General features: G+C 33.2%; 1 protein-coding gene across 4 annotated transcripts in view; it reads right to left on the bottom strand.

The window, feature by feature from the left end:
• LOC134274224 (insulin gene enhancer protein ISL-1-like) overlaps nucleotides 1-23,426 on the bottom strand; it is a 31,378-nt gene continuing 7,952 nt past the window's right edge. For 2 of the 4 annotated variants that reach the window (XM_062756482.1, XM_062756483.1), the window contains exons 2-6: nucleotides 15,552-15,741; nucleotides 13,667-14,007; nucleotides 7,419-7,705; nucleotides 1,326-1,505; nucleotides 1-692 (exon numbers count right to left, since the gene is read on the bottom strand). In XM_062756482.1, the coding sequence (XP_062612466.1) occupies nucleotides 525-692; nucleotides 1,326-1,505; nucleotides 7,419-7,705; nucleotides 13,667-14,007; nucleotides 15,552-15,724 (1,149 nt within the window). In that variant the 5' untranslated portion in view covers nucleotides 15,725-15,741 and the 3' untranslated portion in view covers nucleotides 1-524. Of the gene's footprint in view, nucleotides 693-1,207; nucleotides 1,506-7,418; nucleotides 7,706-13,666; nucleotides 14,008-15,551; nucleotides 15,742-16,091; nucleotides 16,269-23,426 lie in introns of those variants that run through there. The other 2 variants (XM_062756481.1, XM_062756484.1) reach the window with 2 other exon arrangements.

The raw sequence follows: 23,426 nt of genomic DNA, 5'->3' as shown, positions 1-23,426 counted from the left end.
TTATGTTACATGCATTGTTTAATAAATAAATAATAATAAATAGAAATCTGAAATACAGATACTTGTACAGCTAACGGCGTAGTGTATCTAAAGCTGCCCCTACAGCGGGAGTATGTGAATTGATAAAATCCGGAAGTGACGTAGCATAGACAACGTCACGTTAGTGTTACATAATGTGGTACAAGCTTGTAATCTATTGTTGTAGTATATGCCTTGTTTTACTGTTACAGTAAAATTAAGGGCATCAGGTTTGTTTGTCTGTGGGTTTGTTTTATTTACACATAGTTCAATCAGTAAGAAAGCGGCACACAAGTCATCACAACATCTAGAATTACAAAAAGTCGCTGAGCATAGATAATGGCGGGCGTCACGTGATAACCCACGTGTCCCGACAAACATAAAGTCAGTCATTCCCTGAATGAGACTCGAGCCTCCTCGTTTGCTCCTGGGTGAATATTCATGGTTTGGAATTCTTAGGAACTGTCACAACTTTTCCATGATTATTTTTATTTAATTCCGTAATGTTATTGGCTTAGAGGACTGGACATTTCCGAAGGAGTTCCGGGAAAGTCTGAATCGGAGCAATTTCCGTCAAGATCGCCGTGCATCCAACCGTGACCATATCCATCAGTATAACCGTCATTGTGATAGGACGAGGTGTCGTCTGAATCTATCGTGTCAAAGGAATTCATCTGCAACAACCAATTTTCAAAGTCAGTACTATGTCATGCTTATCAAATTGTGAAAGAAGTAACAAAGTTTCATTTTGGCAACATTTACTATAAAAATGCACATCAAGTTTTTGATTTGGGTAAACTCAATTATTTTTTTCCTTCTAAAACATTTCATAAAAAAACAAAATAATCAACTCAAAGGTAAAATCGCACAAAGAATTGAAACACTGAAAGCTTGCAGGAACCTTCGGTGCCTGCATTCACTTCTTCAGTTGCAGATCTGTCATGCAAAAATAGACACCAACAGAAGCAAACTAAAAATTTTAAAAGAGAAAGAAAGTTTTTTCTTTTTAAATATTACGTCATTGCGAACAGGAAAAAAAAATATAAATTTGAAATTTTCATGCAATTTCTTCCACAAAAATTGTAATGCCAGTCTAAATAATATAGGCAAAATAAAAATTTCGAGCAAAATATGCATGAAATTAAAACACTGCAACTTCACGTGAAGTGAAACTTCAAGTGCGATTTACCGTGAGTTGGTGGGTCAAATCATGTGATTATCTTTCGGACCAATCAGCACTGATCATAGCAGACGACATGATCATCGTCATCATCGTCATGATTGACGTCACAGACAAAACTGCTCACCAGTTGTTGAAATGGTGGGTGCTCTAGCTCGCTCTGCATGGCGAATTCACTCAGCGCTTTCCATGGCGGTTGATAGCTTTGGACCTCCACTGGATTCGCCTGCATAGGACTCTCGTGACGAACTGGACTCGAGGCTACCATCGGAACTCCTTGTAAAGGACCGTGCAATCTGCCTCCATTCTACAAAAATAAAGATAGATATTGTGTTTCCGTGTCATCATTACACAGTAGAGCAAAATTTATGGAATACAAAATATGCATGTATTTTATAACGTAAATGCAAATTTGGAATACGGAAAAATATATAATGTAATGAGAATAACATATAACAGTCAAAACATTATTCAAGATGTGTCCAACACAAGAGCTAATAACTGTTTGCTTGGTAATGTTGGAGAGAGGAAAAAAGCGCAGGCCGAGCCGCTGAATCTCTACAGAAAGACGGCAAGAAATGATAATTTTAGGGTTGATACTAAACAAAAGCGAATAATAATCCGATTCTACCGAACAATTAGTCCCCTGACAGTACATTGAATCGAGTTTCAACGATAGAATTAAGAAGATTTTTTTATGCAGAAAGGAAATCAATTGGGTTGAACTTAATTTCTATTCTTCATAAACTTTGAAAGTCTCGATAAATTAAGCACATTGATAAAATGTTATTATTGATATTCAAGTTTTGTTCACAATGGTATTTTAAATAGAAATATCCATAAAATCCATAAAATTTCTTTTTTATATATTAAAACAATAAAAATAATTTTAAAATGTGCATCTGCGTTTTGTTTTTAGATAAAATATTTTTTTCACTGAGAATCATTTTATATTATTATCAAAATTGCCGGACCACAATAGTGTGAATTCAGAAGCAATAAATCGCAAAGAAGCACTGATTTGTGAGATAAGACTCCAGGAAGAACACCATAGAAATATAAACTCGTCCCACATTGCCCTTGCCCTATCTCCTTGTATCACAACCCCAGCTTCCTTTATTTAAATTCAGGAGCCAGATGCCATCCATCGATATATACACTTTTACGCAATATAATGCAATTGTTGATATATACCGAACGCTTTGAGGGGAACACACTCGTGTCTGAGTACACGTGGTGATGATGTTTACATACATCATAAACTAATAAAGATCGGGCTCGGTAGACAGACAACAGAACCGTAATGTCGCCTAAATATCCGAATGGCGCGATGAACTTCAAATATTCATAGATATTACTAATGTTTTGTGCTTTTATTCTGTCTTTTTTGGTTGAGCATGCATTATTTTACTGAGGGTATATTGTCAGATTTCTTTATTACACATTTACAGTATATTGTAAGCTATTGCAAAACTAACGCTTGAATGGTAAAAAAAATCTGTAGTGTAAACAGAGATTTGATTCTTTGTTCCTAAACAAAACTAAGAAGAAAACAAATATTCCTTGTTGACATAAGTTTTTGTGCCGGGGGTCTGTTTAGTTCCTGCTATAGTAGCTAATACAGAGACAGCGACCAGTGGAATTCACCGTTAATCTTCAGAATTAATCGTACTTTAAGTCTCACTCGGAAATTGTATTAAAGAAATCAACTAGTATAACTCGAGACATGCAAAACTGGACATGATATCAATATTGTTGTACAAATAAAACAAACACGATCAGTTCTATTTTATTTTAAAGAGAATTGATCAAATGAAAATCATGACTACATCTAATCGAATCGTTTTTAAAAATTTCGAGGTCGCTTTTTTCACTCCACACAAAGGTGCCAAAATTATGAAGCAAAATCTCATGATACAATTTTCAAATAATTATGCAGAATAAAAGACACAATCTAATTGAGGAATTCCTTAATTTCCGCACGGAGCGGAATAAGGGGGTCGAAGGAGGCAGAAAAGCCGCCTGAATGAAAGGAAATTAAAAGGGAACATGCTTATGTAGCTGGCGAAATTGGCGCGGAATTAGCCGCCACAAATTTGTGATCGCTTCAATTCAACTGGACACCAGAGCCGTTATTAATCCTCCATAACACGCGTTATGATAATGATAATAAAGCGAGGAGGGGAGTTTGGGGGTTCATTTTGCTACAGCTTCTATTGTCGTACAGAAATTGGCCGTCCAGTTTAATTATAAATTGATAATCAAGTGACTCGCAGGCCAGAACTGTTCTGTTTCGTCTATACCATAATTCTTCTTCTGAAATTCATGATCGCTCTTCAAACAAGGAAATTAATTAAAATTAATCCCTGTGCACCCAAATCAAACATTGTATTCAGATGTTGTAATGATATGACATGATAATTACACGGCCTAGTGTCAATTAATAAAACAAACATCAGAGAAAATAAAACTCGGGATCGTTAATCCTACAAATGTGACCCTAAAAGGTGTCGTGTGCAGAAATTCAAGATGAATGAAACAAAGCAATTCATTTTTACCCTTCTTTTTTGTATTTGATGAGAACTTTTCATTTTTTCCAACATGAAATTTCAATTTAAAGATTGATTGCAAGGAGCAGTTGAAATGTTCCACTTGAAACTCGCGGTTTGGTTTTTGCCATCTTTGACAAGATGAAAACAATGAAGAAAACATTTGGATTATATAAAATAAAACATAACATTCCTGTGCATGCATAAACGTCATCAACACACACCGAACGTCTGTGTGGAAAGTTTTAAAAAGTTATCAATATTCATGCCGTTAAATTACACATAGTCGTATTTACAAGAAACAGTAGCGATACTTCAACCACAAAAATTTAGATATTTTTCGATTGTTATTGTAATGGTGTTATTTAGTGCACCTCGCTGATTGACTTTTAATTTTGTTATTTCATTCTGATTCTAAAACTCATCATTGCATAAATTTTGTTTGGAAACAGGTTTGCAAATGATGTGCATTTGTTCCAAGACCCTTTTTAAAGCAAATGCAGATATAATCAAGCATGCACAAGAATTGTACAATGTCTTGTCCAGTATTTAAAAATATTAATGATAAGAAAGACAGCAGTTGTATACAGATATAATTATTCAGAGTCTTTAGCTCTCTGTCATTCATAAATGAAGCTTCAAACAGTGCGAATAATGCAGCACTTGTCAGATATAGAGAAACGTCCTATTAATTCCCGTTAATTTATTCTCTATAATTACGGAAGCATCCGTAGCAGAGGCCAACACGATTCAAACTGTGCGATAAGCAACAATTACAACAAATTATAAGATAATTTGATGTCGGGCTCAAGATTCTAAGCTAGAATTATATCGGAGGAAAGAGAAGCGGAGATGTTCCCGCGGAGATGGGAGGAAACAATTGGGGAGAAACAAGCTAAAAATTGGCGACAACCTCATCAAAAGTTGTTGGTCAGGAAATTAAAGTTGAAATAATTTGACTAAATAGACATGTTGGACACTGCTGTGTTGCTGCGTCTAATTGCATGTGAGAATCACGGTAAATGTGTGTGATTTACCGTACATGTTTCTGAAATAGGAGGAATAAGGATAATCAGAGGCTGGATTCAAATAAGTAAATTATCATGTACACCTACAATTTTGCATTTCTGCGTCGATTATTGGGGTTAATCTCCCTGATTTTGAATCCAATTTTTATTATGAGGTATTTAAGAAAGTGGTACAAGTTCGCCAAAAATTTTCGCAAATCCTTTCAGAGACTATTATTTAGTAGGTTAAAAGGTGCATAAGCTTATTTACATTTTAAACTTCGAAAAATATGTTTGTGTATGTATATAACATATAATTTTATTCATTATTCTTTGTTTTTCCTGAAATCGCTATCAACTGGATCTGTGAAGCTATTATCTGTGATTCCTGATTCCTCCAATTTAAGAGAAAGTAACACACTAGTTAGCGATCTGACAAGTAACGGCGGATTAACACCCCACTGGGAGCCGAAGCCTTAAATCACAGATTTATCAAAACACGAAAACACTTCAGATCCGTAATTATTTATCTTGTGATTGTCCTATGTGATAAGATTATTTCATAATTTCTTGAACAAATATATCGTGGTCATTTAACATAATACACAGAAATTTAGCCCTGTTTTCGTATAGTCCGCAGAGAAACCCTGTCATTTAGTGTAGACCATAGGTCACTAATTTTTTAATTAGTGGAGTAATAAATTTGGATGTGGGGTTCCGCAGTACTCCGCTCGATTCCTGGCGTTTGGGGTTTTTATACTCCGCTGTAAGCACTACCGTGGTTTTCTAGGCATGTCAACGTCAAATAGCCGTCGCAATGTCAAAGCTTCTGGCGGCCCTTCGAATGATTGTACATCGGACCCATAAAACAGAATTTTACGATCTCATTCCTTCATTATAAATTTATCATTTTAGCAACTATTTCATTTATATTACAATTTTGATGACATAGTGAAAGCGTATCCCTTGTGTGTCTTCACATTTCACGGGAATAATTTTCTAATAAACAGAACATTTACAAGATGGAACACTCACTTCATGGTTATCAATGGTTAATTAATACCAAACTTTTGATGATGTCGCACCTGTTAAAAAATTCTCTGACAGGGCGTAATGAATTATTTAAGAGATGCGACAGAGCTTTGAACAAAAAATATAAAACCTAATTATTGGCATGGCGGTTCTGCAATCGTTCTTTTTTTCTCCTTTTTCATATTTCATTTTACATTTGACACGGGAGTGGCAGGTCAGATCAGCCAACATATGTCTGGGTAACACTTGTCAACTCTTCATTATTACCTAGAATTCAATGATACTATTTCATTTATTTATTTATTTATTTATTTATTTATTTATTGATTTATTTATTGTGTTCTTAAGAGATCATTCGCGTGTTTTAATTAGATGAGTTTGTTAAGGTTTTATTAAATCATTTTATTTGAAATTTATAAACATTATATATTTGTAGACTGGTGTCTTTCTTTTCTAAGTTTTGCATTTAAATGATAAACCAATGTGTACGAAGTTATTAAAATTTTCTCTATGACTTTATAAAACAATTAATATGCCAGTCTTGTGAACTTTTTAACGATCCATGCGTATGACCAACAAATTATTCGCCCTTCTTTATTTCATGATAGATACTGAGTTTAGTCAATTTACTCTTATTAATAGACCCCAGCCAACACACAGACATAAAAGGGAGGGGGATCTGTTTGTTTGTTGTTCTGATAAATCTCCGTGGAAAAAGGTAAGAAGTTGAGCAATAACAGAAATCAATTTAACTGATCAAAACATTTCAACAATCCATACATTTAATTTTATTGTGTAAAAAAAATGATTACGAATTTGAAATTCTTAGTATATTTACTGATTTATTTTAATCAAAAAGGGATACAAAGTCGATTTCTTTAAACAAACCAACAAACAAACAAACTAACCCTATATTTTTTACTATACACTTCAGTCAATGAAACAAAACATGGAATCGTTAAATGTTTCAATAAGAATGCAGAGATGTATTCATTTAGAGGATATTAGTATGAGATATCATGAAATTTTACAAAAATGTTATGCTCAAAATTATCATTTTAAAAAACACACTTGAAAAATTCGGATTATTTTGTTTTATATCATAATCCTTTGCAGTTATCAATTTTAACTGATCCAGTGAGATTCTAAAGATCGTGAAATGAAAGTGTTTTTTTCCATCCTTTTTTTCAGCTGAAAAAAAAAATCTTCCATGTGTTCTGATGGCGTATTTATAACGCGGCTGGATGGCCCTAAATGTCGTCCGAACTTTGCGCAATTATTATAATCATGTCTCTGAATTTAGTCGTTAAATTGAAAAAATAAATATAGATACATGTGCATCAATTTTAGATTTTCAGTAACTTCTATTGAACTTTTGAATATGTAAACAAGTTTTTTTTTCTGGTGAACATTAATTGTTGCTGCGAGTTATTTGTTGGTAAGGGTTTTTTTTGTTGGTAAAGGGTTTTTTGGGGGGTGAAGATTATTTGTTGGTAAGGGGTATTTTGGTGAAGATTATTTGTTGGTGAGGGGATTTTTTTGGTGAAGATTATTTGTTGATAAGGGTTTTTCGGTTGGAAAAGGTTGTTTATTGTGAAGATTATTTATTGATGAAGTTTTATTTCTACTGACCTTTTCTTGCTGTTGCTGCTGAATCTGTTTCATCATGATGCTTCGCTTTTTATCCTTGCATCGTTTGTTCTGAAACCACACTCGGATAACCCTCGGGCTTAGCCCTGTCATTTCCACTAACTGTTCTTTCATGAGGGCGTCCGGTCGAGGGTTTGCATTGTAACACGTTCGGAGAGTGTGAAGTTGCTTCTCGTTCAGAACTGTCCGCACTCGCGTTGGTTTCTGCTCAGATTTGTGAAGATGCCCTCGCATGCCGTTGGACTTTGAAGACACCTGTTCGACTCGACCTATAAACGAATAAAAGATAATATGTATTTTGTCTTAAATTGTTTTCAATCAAAAATATTTATTAATTTTTTTTTTCATATTTTGATTCTTTGCCATAATTATTATTGCAACAAAACATAAAATACTGATTGTTGCTGCTTGTTGTTGATAATCCAATAGTTTTATTTGTCTGATCCTTTACTAAGATAGAATGTTTTCAATACAAATCTACGTGTACATGTATATCGACAAAAGTGGTAAAAATGCATTTTATAAAACTTTAATTTCTAAAAATCGATATGAAAATCTAGCAACGACTCGTGACTTTTTTCAGAATTAATTTTTCCGCTTTGTGTTCCGTGTATGAAGAGAGAGCAGCGGTATTGAATTAACCTACTGCTCGCGCGATCTCATCTAGAACAGAACATTTTTGCTTCTCTAGGTACGGCCAATTCGGTTCTAATTTGTGCTTTAGACTGAGAGAAAACTTAGCACCGAGAAACCCCCATTTTATCTCCATCTGCCTGTATACCCCATTCCTCGGGAAAGGTTTCCCCTATCATGGTTTTGGAATTATCGTCACATTTCCCAGTCCCCCTAGTCTCGTCCCCCTGTAGGCTTTTAGTGTAGATTTCTCTCAGGACCAATATCTGGAACCAGAGCCTTGCTATCAAAAGAGCTGCATGAATTATTGATGATCGATTCCAAGTGTAAGTTTCATGTGTATTAAAAATTGAAGGAAATTGACTGCGGAGCGATGGTACGCGTTTACAGGTGATCAGGGTACTCGTAAAAGACGACCATTTTCTTGTCATCTTTCTGTCACCGCCTTATAGCCACGGCACCATTATGTGACTTTTGTAATAAATATCCCGTTTGGAGTCAAATGTGAATTTAACAATGTGGGTTATCTTGCATGGCCAGAATCGAGTGAGCGCCTAATTAATTAGTATATAGAATGATTTATGTGAGAGAGAAAATATTAACCAGATATTCCTCACAGAAAATAAAGAAAGAAAATAAACCCAGAAAGTCAATTAATCATAACTTTAAAAGGCTTTAATGAATAACCTTGACTGCTTCAGTCAATATTAAATGTGCATGTTCATTCGATTATTGAATACTTGATTATAAGAATACTTGAAATATCAATCGAATAAATGTACCTGAAAAAAAAAAATGAATAGAATATTATTATGCTGTGGTTTTAAATATATTAAAATATTTAACTTTTTCAATCAAAAATACAAAAAAAACAAAAAAACAAAAACAAAAAAAAAACGTGAAGACTGTAATTTTTTTAAAATAAAAAACAACAACAACACTGATTACAGAACCAAACAGGTGATTGGAACAATACAGTTTTACTCTATATATTGTATAAAATTTATGTGAAAAAGTAGAATGCATCAGCAATCAAATAATCATATAAATTTGCATACATATGTACCAGCATCTCATGAAAGTTAAATAGTTTTTTCTTCTTTCTTTTTAAATAATGGATATTTTTCAGAATTTTATTTTTTTTTTTTCATTTTTTTTGTACAGGAATAATATCTTTTAAATGCGTGTACAAATTTGGAAAAAAAAAATAAATATCAAGCAGCTTTTCTTAAGAACAAAGATAGGTTGAAGCTCCTGGAATGATAGTTTTTTTTATTTATTCATCTATAAAGAAAGCGAAGTGATAAGTTAGAAGGAGAAAATATCGTTCACAAAATCTACTCCAGGCATTACCACCCAAATAAAAGTTTAGAAAGTTATAAAAATATTACTGTCAACATGGGAGTACAAAGTGTGAAAAGAAAAGAAATGATATAAATTAACAAAAGACGAAGGCGGGATTCTCCGTTGAGTAGACGCACCCCTTCTTTTTCTTGTAACTATTGGGGTGAATAGCACCACCGGGGAAGGGGGCGTGTCATCAGGAGCTACAAAAGGGAGGCGAATATTTCCCCCAAAGAAGAAAGAGCGTAGGTTTATATTATTTAGGAAATAATGGTAAATAATTTATTTTTGAATCAGTCCCTTACTCAACTTTAAAATATGTTGCTATCGATCCCTCTGATTTGCCTATAATAGATTCCGTTCGATAACAAAAGATTTTTGAAAGTGTATACTCATTCAAATTCGTATAGACGGAAATTTTTTCTACACTTTTATAAAATATGACTAGCAACAAGACTTGTGATGAAAACCAGTTCGTCTCGACTTTCAAGTGCCAGGAATTCAGCTATACCACACACAATTCTCTTATTAATGAAATCCTGGCTTCCGAGGCAAAACCTCAAACTGACATTTTTATGCAATTTCAACAGTTAAATAAATTCTTAGTTTTTACAAAAGTGACAAATATCTTCCCCGAAGTGAATATTATTTTAATTGAAAACATCTAAAGAAAACTTCCATGCAGGAGCAGATCTATTATATGAAGTCACTGCTTGGAAAACTGTATAGTCGGTATGCATAAAAAATACTTAACATGACAAGAAATTGTTAGATTCAATGAAAATAGACGTTCTTACCAACATTATATGCATAATTTAATACAGCATTACATAAAACATTTGTATTAGTTCTGCGACCATTTGCTTTGATCCTAATTAGTTTCAGACCCATGTTTGGGGATACTCTCGGCTTTTTGGTTTTTGCCGGTGTGTGGACATTTATTTGTCCAGTGTACATATTTCTATTGTCAAAGCTGAATGTTTACAAGTAAAAATTTGTGAGCGAACATGTCGGGTCGCTTGTCTTCTGTAGTTACGTGAGCCGCGTGTTGGAAGCATTCACAGTCATATTTCATTACTCAGCCAGGAGGGGTTTTGATGCGTGGAGAGAGAGAGAGAAAAAAAAAGGACGGAGAGAGAGAAATCGTAAAAAATCTATGCTAAAACAAATCTAATGTTGGTACGAATTTGATTGAGACCAAAGTGAACGGAGAATAAACGGTAATTATTACAATATAGATCTAAGAAGGATGCAGTTTTGACTAATTATACACTTGTTATCTTTGTAATATTTGTGCTATACAGATGCACGAACGCTCGCCATGCTTACACATCATAGAGATTACATGCCTTATACATTTGTTGGACCATATTAGGGACAATAACTCTAAGGGATTATTTACAGGAATGATCATGTTAGACCTACAAAAAGCGTTTGATACAGTGGACCATGAAATATTATGTAACAAATTAGACATTATGGGAATTGAAAACCAATGGTTTAAGTCATATCTAACTGGCAGGTCTCAGGTGGTGGGTTGCGGAGGTGTTGTATCTAAGTCAAAGAAAATTACTTGTGGGGTTCCCCAAGGGAGCATTTTAGGCCCTTTATTGTTTTTATGCTATGTTAATGATATGTCCATCAGTATAGATACAGATTGTAAACTCATTCTTTATGCTGATGATAGCGCTATTTTATACTCACATAGAGACCCTAATGTTATCTCTAACAAACTTGGGAAGGTACTAGAGAAGTGTTCCGAGTGGCTAATAGATAATAAGTTATCTCTCCATCTTGGAAAAACAGAGTCTATCCTTTTTGGCCCTATTCGCAAATTAAAAAATGAAGGTCAATTTGAGGTTAAATGTCACGATCATATTATCAAATCCAGTGAGTCTGTTAAGTATCTAGGTATCACAATTGATAAATTTCTAAAATGTAACCTAATAGTAGATGAGATTGTGGCCAAGGTCAATTCTAGACTAAAGTTCTTATACAGAAATGGAAAATGGTTAAATAAAAGATCCAGATTAACATTAGCATCTGCACTAATTCAGTGCTATTTTGATTACTGTTCATCAGCATGGTACGAAAGTCTGTCCAAATCTTTGAAAAATAAGTTACAAGTTCTTCAAAACAAAACAGTAAGATTTATTTTAAATCTGAGTCCTAGAACCAGGATCAATTGCGATATTTTAGATTCAATAAATACACTACGTGTATCTGATCGTGTAAAACAGTTAAGACTAAATCATGTTTTTAACATCTATCATAGCCTAGCACCAAATTATCTAAATGAGAATTTTAATAGGAATAATAATGCTACTAGGGGAGCATCCAATTTTAATTATCATGTACCCAGGGTTGGAGCATACAATGATTCAAATTTTTATTATCAAGCCATTTTAAACTGGAATTCTCTTCCATTGGAAGTAAAAACTATAGCCAATAGAGCTAGTTTTAAATCTGCTGTCAAGTTGCATCTTACACAAGAAGCTCGAAGGATGGAAGAAAGTATTTATATATAAGATTTTTACAAGGGAATGAAACTTTTTAAAAATAATTTGTATTAACCTGAAACTGTGATTATGTATATATATGTCAAATTATTCTATTCAGGCTAGGAAAATTATTTAATCCTTAATTTTATTTTTTTATTTTTTGTCTATGCTGTCTTAGTCAATTAAATTATAATCAACTTGTACCATCTTAGGACCCCATTGGAAATAAGCATGTTTTATATATTGCTTTCATGGGTTATCCTAGGCAAAGATTGATTAAAAATATGTTTATTTGTGTTGTATGTGATAAGATCTGGTTCTGAGATCTGTTTAATCCTGTGATAATGATAACTGTGATAATACCTGGAGTGATATTGTTTTAATGTGATAGCTACATGTATGTGCTAGAACTTTTAAGCGATCCCTAATTAATTTTTGAATGTAATTTGTGTTATGATTTGTAATGAATTTGACTCTTTGCCTGAATAAACATAATAATAATAATAATAACAATTAAACATTGTGTGATTGAGTTGAAATTAATTACTCTAATTCCCCTCAGCTCCCCGTAACCCCGGTCTGATGGCGGACCAAGTGTTTACTCTTCACTGTTATACTCTAATGAGTCGTGTAAAAGACATTACACATCATTATTCAACCGATGGATCATTTAAATAAATACCCACTTTCCCCCTCTTTTTTCAGTTATATGCCTATTAATAAAACGAAATTTAGTGCATATGAGAGAAGGTGTATAGGACTTTTACCCAGAAAATTTCTGAAAATTAAATAAAACTTATTTTTTGATTTTAAATATTTTTCTATGATATTTCTTTCGTAGTTTTTTTTTCCTATCATTTTTTTTTTCTGTTGGAAACTATTTCCAGGGTCTATTTTAATCCACGGTCAAAAATTCGATTTGAAATTATAATCTTCAGTGTATAACGGATTTAATTATCACTTTGTCAATGTTGATTTTTAATTTAAATCAAATATAAATGATTAATAGAGTTTAATTATTTTAATAAACGGGCTAACTTAGCCGGTGTTCATGAGATCGCGGGGTTGGAATGTGACATGAAATTATTTTAATCAGAAATTCCTTCTGCTTCTGAACAGAGCCAGGGACCTTAGATCCCACGGATAATATCAAGACGATATCCCAGCAATATAATCCTGATTTTTATAAACAACTGACCAAAACAAACTGCCCTGTCACTTTCTTACGAGGAAATAATGGAGATAAGGACCGAATAATAACAATTAGCCGGCGATAAGAGTCAGTCTGGAGACGGCCCAGGATTCCGGACTCACGGTGGTCAGCGCTGGACATACGGCGACGGACAGCTGACCACAGAAGAGGTTTTAATGTGGTTTTTATGTGGCGGTTAGAATGATAGTCTCCAAATACAGGACGTTATTTTATCTGTATGATGCTTTAATAATATTACAACTGATGACATGTATCAAAAAATACTTTTTTTTTATCCTCATTTAAATCTCCACTTCAGTTTAAGCAACACAAAATCAATGCAATCTCTGAAGAAATTGCTTCTATAAGGGACACTTGTATAATTACGTCTTGAATGATCAGATCTCTTGTTAAATGACAATTTGAAATAAAATAGATCTTGACCAGGTTCACTATTTTAGATGATAATGGATTGTAACTATTTTGAGTACATGAAATCGATCTGGTGATAATGACAGAAGTTTAAGGAGGAACTGACAAAAGCTGAGAGAGGAACGTACCCGCTAAATGTAATCCTCCTTTTTGAATTTCACTATTGTTGTTGTTGTCGTCATTATTACTGTTGCTAAGTTTCCGGATTTTTGACGATTTAGGACTGTCTTCTTCGGCACTACTTGCATTTCCGTTTTCTTTACAGGATGAGGACCTTTCTACAACATCATGGTCCGCTTTACAAAATAGTTCATCGTCTTTTAAAGCGAATTCATCGCCTGGAATTAATTGTCTACTGCATGCAACACAACGGAAACAGTCTATGTGGTACACATTTTCCCGTGCTCTCATCACAAAATCGCTTTTTCCGAATGATAAGTTACATTTCGTACATTTAGCTCCAAAGTTCCTGTAAATTAAAATAATTTTTCATGAGAACAATTAATTAAATATGAATAAAAGTTGTAAAAAGACGTAGAACATTTACTGAGGATTCATTAGACAAAAGAGATAAAATTTTATATAATCTATTTTATTCATTTCTTGTCGCCGGGAGAATGCACGTGCGCTTTCCGTCCCCAGTGGGAACCGATGAGAAAATGGTTAGACCTGCATTTCATACAATTGTTTTATCTGTGACTGTTGTTACTACACAGCAATCCGGACGATTTAATTTCCTTTCCAAAAATTTCAAACTGCCACCTTCCAGTGGGTGCGTGATAAAGAATATATCTGTCACGATAACAAATCATAACGCGAAATAAAGGAAACAAAAAGTTAACAAAATCTAGTTTTTGTGCGAGATGTCCGATAACAAAAATATGTCAAAATATAATTGAAGTAGATTATTTTTGGTACAATATTAATACAAACTCAGCTATATCGCACACAATGGCCGCGGGAAGGACCGATATCTCCACGATTATCTCCCCTCCCCCAGAGTTTTCACTGAGCATTCTAACAACACATGGCTTAAACTATAATTAACCAAAAACGAAATATAAATATAGGTATATATTCATCATCGCTCAAGGTGGGTCTGATATCCTATAATTTTCACATCTTATTGATTTTTTTAAAGAATAGTTTTAAATGGGAAAATTAAAACATCCTCTTTAATTTTCTACATTAATGATATGTATAAATTTTGACGAGTAAATAAAGAGATAAGTCTGTTGAAATAACAAGAGTGATTTTCGTTCAGTGGTAATTACTATTGATGGAGAACACAAGTTGTGGTGCATTAAAGTAAATTCTCTTAATGAGGGAGGGAATTTTCGGAATATCTTAAATGACAGGACAACTGTTAAGCAGTCTTCGTTCCTGTTAAAATGAAATCTTATTAATATAACATGGATTTTCTTGCCGGCTACACGGGTTGGATATCTCGTACAAGACCCCTGCCAGATCGTGTCGTCCTGTTCTCTTTATTAAGACCTCCCCGCTAAATTACCAGAACCCTGTCAGCTCTCAACAGAACTAAACTTCAATTTTAAAGAAGTCTCAGTTGTAGTTTTGTTTTTGTTTGTTTTGAATATTTGGCTTTTATTTAAAGTTATATACCGGTGACATTTAATACTTTATTAAAATTTAAAACTTTTCCCATGCCTGTTGATAAATGGAATATTTATTCAAAATCATTCCAAATCAATAACCACACCTGAACGGGCAACATTACAACACATTGTACAATTAATTTGATATTTTTTTCAATACATGAATATTTAACGTGTCATTGAAATCAAAAAACATGAGTTAGAACCACACGGGACCCTCTGTTTACTCTTGGGCGGCTCACCTGATTACAGTTTTATTTTTTAAAAAATGATTTCAAGTGGAAGGGATTAATATTTATACGCTCTTCTAATTTTCGAACTCCTCCAAAAAAGGTTAAGCGTATCTGTCGTACAGACAGGGAGGGGGAGGGGATGGGTAGATTTGAATTTCTCTCACCTCACATAATCTTTTCGACAGTATGTTTTTCCTTCTCTCACAAAACAAGTGCTATTCTCGTCCAGATATTGGTTGCATTCGGCACATTTTAAACACGAAGCGTGCCACTCCAGGTCCGGAGCCACTCGGAGAATAAACTGGTCATGGATCTGGGACCCACACCCAACACACATAGACAGGCGCCGCTTCTCTGGAAAATAAATCACAGTTACATCAAGATTCTCAAGAAATATTTCATTTATTCATAAAATTATAAGTCAATATCCAGTGTCAATGTAAAAAGCAAAATCAATAAATGCAAAATGCATGAATATAAAGTTTAATAAATGTTCTGTACATTTTTCATGCATAGTTTATAATTTTATTTTATTTTCTGCTACATTTAAGATGTATTAATTATGCGAAACATGGGATACAATATACATTAATAAATTCTTAATTAAAAATACATTGTTTACATCACAAACACAAATGTAAATACAAAACAAATACAGTAAATCATTCCTATGAGTTGACAGATCTGAGTTTTTGGTGACTTACTTTTAGTCTGCGGCTGTACGGGTTGGGTATCCGCTGTCATTATATCAACTTTAGAAGGTGCAATTTTGAATGTTTAAATAATTTCACACAATTAAAAAAGAACTGAAAATCTCCTAAAGGATTATCCTGAACTCATCGGTCAACGAGCACATGTATAAGTGAATATAGAAAACACGTCTATAAATTCCTACCACTACTAGCTTTAATTTGATTGGTCAATACAGTGACATATAATCCGGAAGATACACGTGATCTCTTTATTTATTCAGAAAAGGGGGCGGGGCTTGTTTATCTCGCGTAGCGCCATCTGCTTTGAGCAATGCCGAGTAGACATGAGTGAAAGGTTGAAATACAACAAACAGATATTAAAATCATACTACACAAACTGACAGCAAATTCTCGTCGCTGTGGTTTTTTGTGCTACACATAATTTTGTAACATGAATTTAAGCTCCGAGTGCAGCTTGTCAAATACATGTCAAAATGTATTAATTACTCAAATATTTCCAGTTTTTACTAATATTTAACAAGTAAAATTCAGAATAATTATAAAGAAATTCTGGTTCATTTTTCTCTGTTCATTTATTAAATAATTTTTATTGCGAAAATTTTCAATAAAAACAGTAATAAAGTTATAATTCGTTTTCTTTTGGAAAAAATGAAAAACTCAATTAATATATACTAAAAGCTCAAATCTTTAAGATAAAAACCTAATTTTTACCATACTGCTATTACACTGAATTTTTACTTGCTGATGGTCTTATAACACCAATACCAAGAACGTTTTATATAAGGCATGATTTTAATATTTTCTTAATGTTTCAATACATTAAACCAATGCTAGGGAAACGTGTAAAACCAATAATGAATTTCTTTTTTCTTAATGCATGTAAACCTCTTTGAATAATTGTAGCTTTATTTATTTACTTAAAATAGTGATTATTTTTGCTATATAATATACATGTAGTTTTAAAAACACTGCACGTTTGGAAATCTTATAAAATATATATAGTAATAGATCTAAAAAGTATAAAAATTTATTGAGCAGATTTGATGTAGATATTCATCTCTTTCCAGCAGTAGAGAAAGTCGATAAAACATTCAATTAATGCACAGTAATACTAGAAGGGTTTGTACAAAGCACGTTATATGAATTTCATGTACAAGAAAAATGGGATCAATTGTTTAATCTGTCTAAGTTTATGAAGGTTTGTTATCTTCATATATATCCAGATGAAATCTGCTACAATTTACAAATTCAGAGATTATCCACGGCTGTAATAATATCACTCTGCGCCGCAGAAGTTACATGAAGTAAATATTTTCTCAAGATCAAAACCGCTTCTCAGGGAAAATGTCGGGAAAACAGGAGCACGGTGTGTGCTTAGCGCGGTGTTGTATATACATAAGAAATTTGTAAGTGTTTGATTGGGGCCGTTAATATAACAGTTTTACTCCTTTAAAAAAAGCACCGGGATTAACGTAAGATTATCGTACCGTTAATCCGCTCTCTTAATATTTGTTATTACATACAATCGAGCATGAAAATCATTTGATCCCACCGATAATTAATTTTTTAGTATTTTTTCTCAAGAGATCTACATTTTTAATTTTATTAATTTCTTCGAAGTGCAATATGTATGTTGTTAGAACCTAAAACAAATTGTCTGAATAAAATGAACGTCATGTTTTAACAAACCTGAGTATATATGATAGACTATTCATTAGTTGCGTTTACCCTGGCTTTTACAATTTGATGAAATACTTTTTCTTGCTATACTATTGATTTTATTTGAACATATTTTGCTGAAATTACAAATACGAAAAGATCACAAGATCTTAAAACTTAATAAGTCTAAATCAAGTCAAAGTTTTATTATATTAATGTATAGAGATTGAGGCATTTTACATGTAATTGAGTATCATCGTTAATTAATGTGGATTATCAAGAACAGGCAAATCTACCTGCAGAACATTTTGATAAAACTCCTAACCAATGAAGAACCATACGAAAAATATAATTTTTTATAGTACTCAATTATTATTATGAAAATATTAAATAATAATAATAATTAAAAAAAGGATGTTACTTTCAACTACACCCTGTGCCTTCATTTGAGAAGAAAAATTGATGAAAAAATATTACAAAGGGGATTCATAGAGTAGTACATTATCATTATTGTGGAAATAAAAAAACTTTGCATTTCAAAAAAGTTAAAAAATATAAAACACCTAGCCTCAATCCTGTTAACAAATTATGGTAAAAATGTCATAAAAACCATTCCTTGTCTGAGTGCAAGAGATAGATTTTTTAAAAAAAAAAAGAAGAAGAAGAAGAGATAGAATTTAAAAAAAATATTTATTTTTGCAAAATGTTCTATTTCCCTTTTTCATTTCTTTTCAGCATGCAATTCTTTTTAACTACAAGTATACATTTCTTAAACTTTGTTAAAATAAATATTACAGAGGATATTTTGTAAATATATTTTATGTAAATTACCTAATAAAAATCTTTTTAAAAAGATGACCGTTCAAGTAACTGTCTACATTTACAAGCAAAACTGTCAAGTGTTTCCAGTTAAAATTAGAACAAATTTTAGAAACGCCCCATATACATGTAGTTTTTTTTTCGTTTATAAATATTCCAAAATTTCCGTATAATTAGTCACATTTTAGCCTTCTTTAAATCTTGAAGCCATTCATAATATTTTCTTTGCAATATTGTCAAGAAAATGAATATGTTTGAGAAAAAAAATATTGTTAAAAATTTGAGTAGAAGATTGAAAATAAATAAAATAAATTAAAAAATGAATCTATATGAAAATTAAATAAACGTAAATGCTATATGAATGTATCTCAGAAGACAAAATATTTAGTACTTAATTTTTAAGCATTGAATATCAGATAAAACTAAATGTGTGATAGTAAGTTTAACGCATTAAAGAGATATCAGAAATTGATTTCATGCCATCATTGATTTTTAATTCATGTCAACAACTTTCTGAAATGCTCATTCATGATATTATTTAGTCTCAACACGCAATACCATGGCCATTATTTGTACAATAAGCCTTCGTGAAAGTACCCTGAAAACACACAACAATGCCTGCAAGCTCACGGTAAAAAATGTCCCACAATAGCCAACAATGCAGCAACGAAATTCATTATCGAATCTTGGTCATTAGTAAATATATTGACAGATCCGTCTAATACTGTAGCCAGTAGAAGCGGATGCGCGTGGTGGCGATTTTAATATACTGACAGACAGCAGGCACGTGTCTTATTTACCGCGAACACGTCACTGACGTTACGAAACAATCGAACGCGCGTCACAATAGAATCGTGTCATTTTATTAATCGTTTATATTACATTCTAATCGGAACACACGCCTCGGACTTGACAATCTGTTTAATTTTATCAAAAATTACAGGACTGTTTTAATTTACTCCTATCATTATTCTCCTTAACCATGCAGGAAAGTTATATGTCCTACATGAATTGACTAGTATTTATATGTCTCTCAAATGGGCACTAGATTCTGTAATAATTTTTAAACTCATATTATAATGATAAAATGTTACTATTTTACTTAATAAACTCTAAAAATATTTATAGAAAATCAAATTGAAAAGAAATTTGTACCTGAAAAAAATATTCATGTTATTATTTGGATACTTTCTTTAAGAATGAGGGGTTGTAAATAATAATAATATGTTTATTCACCAATCAAGGGCCCTCGGGGAGCATGATCAAATTATTACAATATGATTACACTGATTACAATTGAATATTATATATGTATAATGTAATATGACTTAGTAATTAGGTTTGACATGGAGAAGTGCAATACCAAAAGTTGTATCATCATGAAAATGTAGGATTTGTTACATATTCACAGTACAGTCTCACACTGGATCAAAAGTATAGAAATCCACAGGATGATAAAAAAATAATAATAATAAATATTAAATAAATAAAAAATTTAACATTCATGTAAAGTCTACAAGGAGACGATGATTTCTACAAACGCGGACATTACCATCTCTTAAAGACAGGGACCCTGATGTAAAGGTTAAAAGATACCCTGTACTTTTAATTAGAAATTCATTTTTTGTTCATAATTGCGTATTTAAAACAGAAAACTACTTTAATGCTTTCATTTGGAGATAATTAGACCATTTTAAACTCTTTATGATTATTTTCATCTTTTGAAGCATAATGAGCCAAACCTGGAAATATCGAATCCAGGGTCGATATGCCGATTTCATCACCATGTCTGAAGATTAATATGAAATGAGAGACGACTTTTTGTCATTTTTTGAGTGCTCTTTATGATGCATCCTTGTAGCTTTACCAAAGAAAGAGAACAGAGAGTAAATTAATATTAACCCTGGAAATTGTGCGTAACGTCGGAAAACTTCACAGTCCGAGATCAAAGATTGTTACCACCATACGTTATCTCGCTATAGTACCTAAACAGTTATATACAATTACTGCTTAAGCAAAATACAGATTGGTCAACGTGTTAAGGACTTTTTGTACAGCTTTATGTACAGCCGCGAGCAATTATAGCGACTGGTCCTTTCAACGAGGTGAAGAAAGTAGTGACGTAATCAATTTATGTTGTCTGCGTACTTCCTAATGACTACTATCGAGCTTCGGCGATTTCAGTTTTTCGGTCGTGTTTAGATTTTCCCATAAGGTTATCGGAGTTTTAAAACCGTTTGTCACCCAAGTGCTAAACGTTCTAACAAGACATGGTAGTTCTTCGTCAGGCCGCTGTTTATGTTTTCACATAGAGCCATCCCTTCTTTCCGGAAGATTTTATGTCCACGCCGAGGTATGGGAACACGGCATTTCCTCGGGTAAGACAGGTTTCTATACAAAGAGATTTTGACTCGTGGTCTGAATCTTCAGTGATAAGAACAGCCCGGCGTCTTCCCGGCGACTCCTGTCACAGAGACACCAGAACAAGTCCCCCCTTGACGCGATTGATTTGGTGTTCAGAGGGAGTCTAATTCCGAGTTACCTCGCTACCAACGGGTGACGGAGGAACGTCAGCCAGGGATCCCCCTCCAGACCCGGCCTATTAAAAGTAAATTATGAAATCTCAACGACGATTTGACGAGATAACCCAGTGATAAACAACCCTTTCCCTTTTATCTCGCCACACGCATGCTACGAGGCGCTCTTCCAGTGCAGTAGAGGGCTCTTACAGCGGATTTTCCTTAACGATCGCTCTGTAAATAAGAGATATGCTTTTTAAATTCTATAATCAACTCCTATCAGTTATTGAATAGATTAATCTCTCCCTAAGCTGAGAAATTTTCACCTATTTTGTCCGTATCTGAAGAACGGCCCGGCCGATTCCGGAGGTTCGTGGAGACTGGACAAACTTAATCTGTCTGCTTTGTGGAAATTTTAATTTCCAATTTAGGGTTCGGTTACCCCACAATGCGAGGATATATCAAAGACTAGGGGGTTCTTTCATTTTAAGGCTTTTATCTAGAAATGTAGGTAAAAGAAAAAATAACATTAAAATTATGAATAAAAAAATTAATCCTGCTAATCTTCGATAATAATATTATCGAAACCTTCAGATCAGCGGTTTGATTGTTAATTTTCTTGTGAAGTGATTGAGAATGTAAAAAGACATTTCTCTGATCGCCTCTTAATACCAGTCTCTCTGAATATCACAGGGCCTGTATTTACTTACAACTCAAATATTTTAAATATTTAATATAATGCAACCATATCCAATCCTCACATAAAATCGACACGGTGTGAAATTAGGCCCGTAACTGAATCGTTATAATGCGATTACGGAGAATTATCATAACATGCTATACAGATACATCGTTGGCGCTGTTCATATTTTGAGGAATAACAGCATTTAATGCATCATAAAAACTGGAGAAAAGGGAAATTATAAATAAATTGTACTTGATGAATTTCGCGATTCAAGAAACGAATGGAGTCGTGACGGGGGTACCGTTAGCACTTCGTTCCGCTTACAAAAATCATTTCCAGTAATATAACGAAATCGTCAACTTAATTTATACAAATAGGATATAACGATGATTTACCACAAATTAATTCGTGTATTTACGGGTTTAAAAACCAATAACTTACAGTCTAACATATAGATCTCTATCGAGGGTGAATAATGAATAAATATACTGAAAGAAAGTTTTCTTAATTAATGTTTTCACCCCAAAGTTTAAATGGTCAAGTTCTATTTATTTTTGGTGTCCGTGTAGACTTCTTTATTTCCTGTAACTATTTATGTATAATTATGATCAGCTTTAATGGGTGGGAGAAGAGTATATTTTATCAAACTTCATTTACCCCATCTCCATGTATATTTAATCATCATTTGTATGACGGGCCAGAAATAAATGTTTTGACAGTACATTTGATTCCCCATGTACGTTGTCAATACACATCTAAACTAGAAAAACTTCTCCGAGTGAACGAGGAAAATGTTGCATTGTTTAACAACACACAAGATCTTGTCAGCACCATGTTTGTTTACACAAACAATTCACCCATTAGGGTTCTTTCTGCTAGTTTATTTGTGAACAGCCGCGAGAAATCGCGGAATATTCTATGTCAAAACACTGGTTTTCACGAGATCTTGATCAAATCTCGCGATATCTTAACAAATTGACTGATCACCGGCGGAGCGATGCATGTCTGTTTGACTTCTTTTGACACGTTATGATAATTCGGGCGGAGACGAGGAAAACTTTTGAAGTAACAGTTTGTCGGCTGATAAAGATCACTTAAAATTTTCAAAACGGACCCAGTCCCATCTTCCGTGATCGTGAATCATATCTAATTAAGACATCCCCTGTCCCGGCTGAGCAAATTTCTTTAACTTTGGAAACAATAAGAAAAAGATATACATCTCTACGCCTTGGGAAAGGAATAAATCAAATATTTTATAGAGAAAATTCAAATAAAATTCACATTTAAATCTAGGACTTGTTTGAGAAGCGACAACAAGCTAGACTGTGACTGTACATAGACCTCAGTCACAACCATGTTTACGGAGATACAACTTATTTAATTAAGTCCCTGTCCGTTCATTGAGTGTCCAATAGGATTAAACTAACTGGTTACACTAACTAGAGCTACCGTAGGACAGCGTGTTGACATTTAGCGGTGAGCTGATATTTTGTCAACCTCCTATGCAAACACCAGGTCAATTGTTTACGGCGTAAACACGGCGAGAACCAAATATGTACAAACACCAAAGACTTTCTGTAAAGCTTATCTTTAAATATAATAAGTATACATCATTATATAAACTTAAGGTATCAAAATATTGCC

Source organism: Saccostrea cucullata, unplaced genomic scaffold, assembly GCF_032062105.1.
Source record: "Saccostrea cucullata isolate Sc308-1 unplaced genomic scaffold, CSIRO_AGI_Scuc_v1 ctg290, whole genome shotgun sequence".
Lineage (NCBI taxonomy): Eukaryota > Metazoa > Mollusca > Bivalvia > Ostreida > Ostreidae > Saccostrea > Saccostrea cuccullata.
This window is presented reverse-complemented; position numbering and strand designations above follow the sequence as displayed.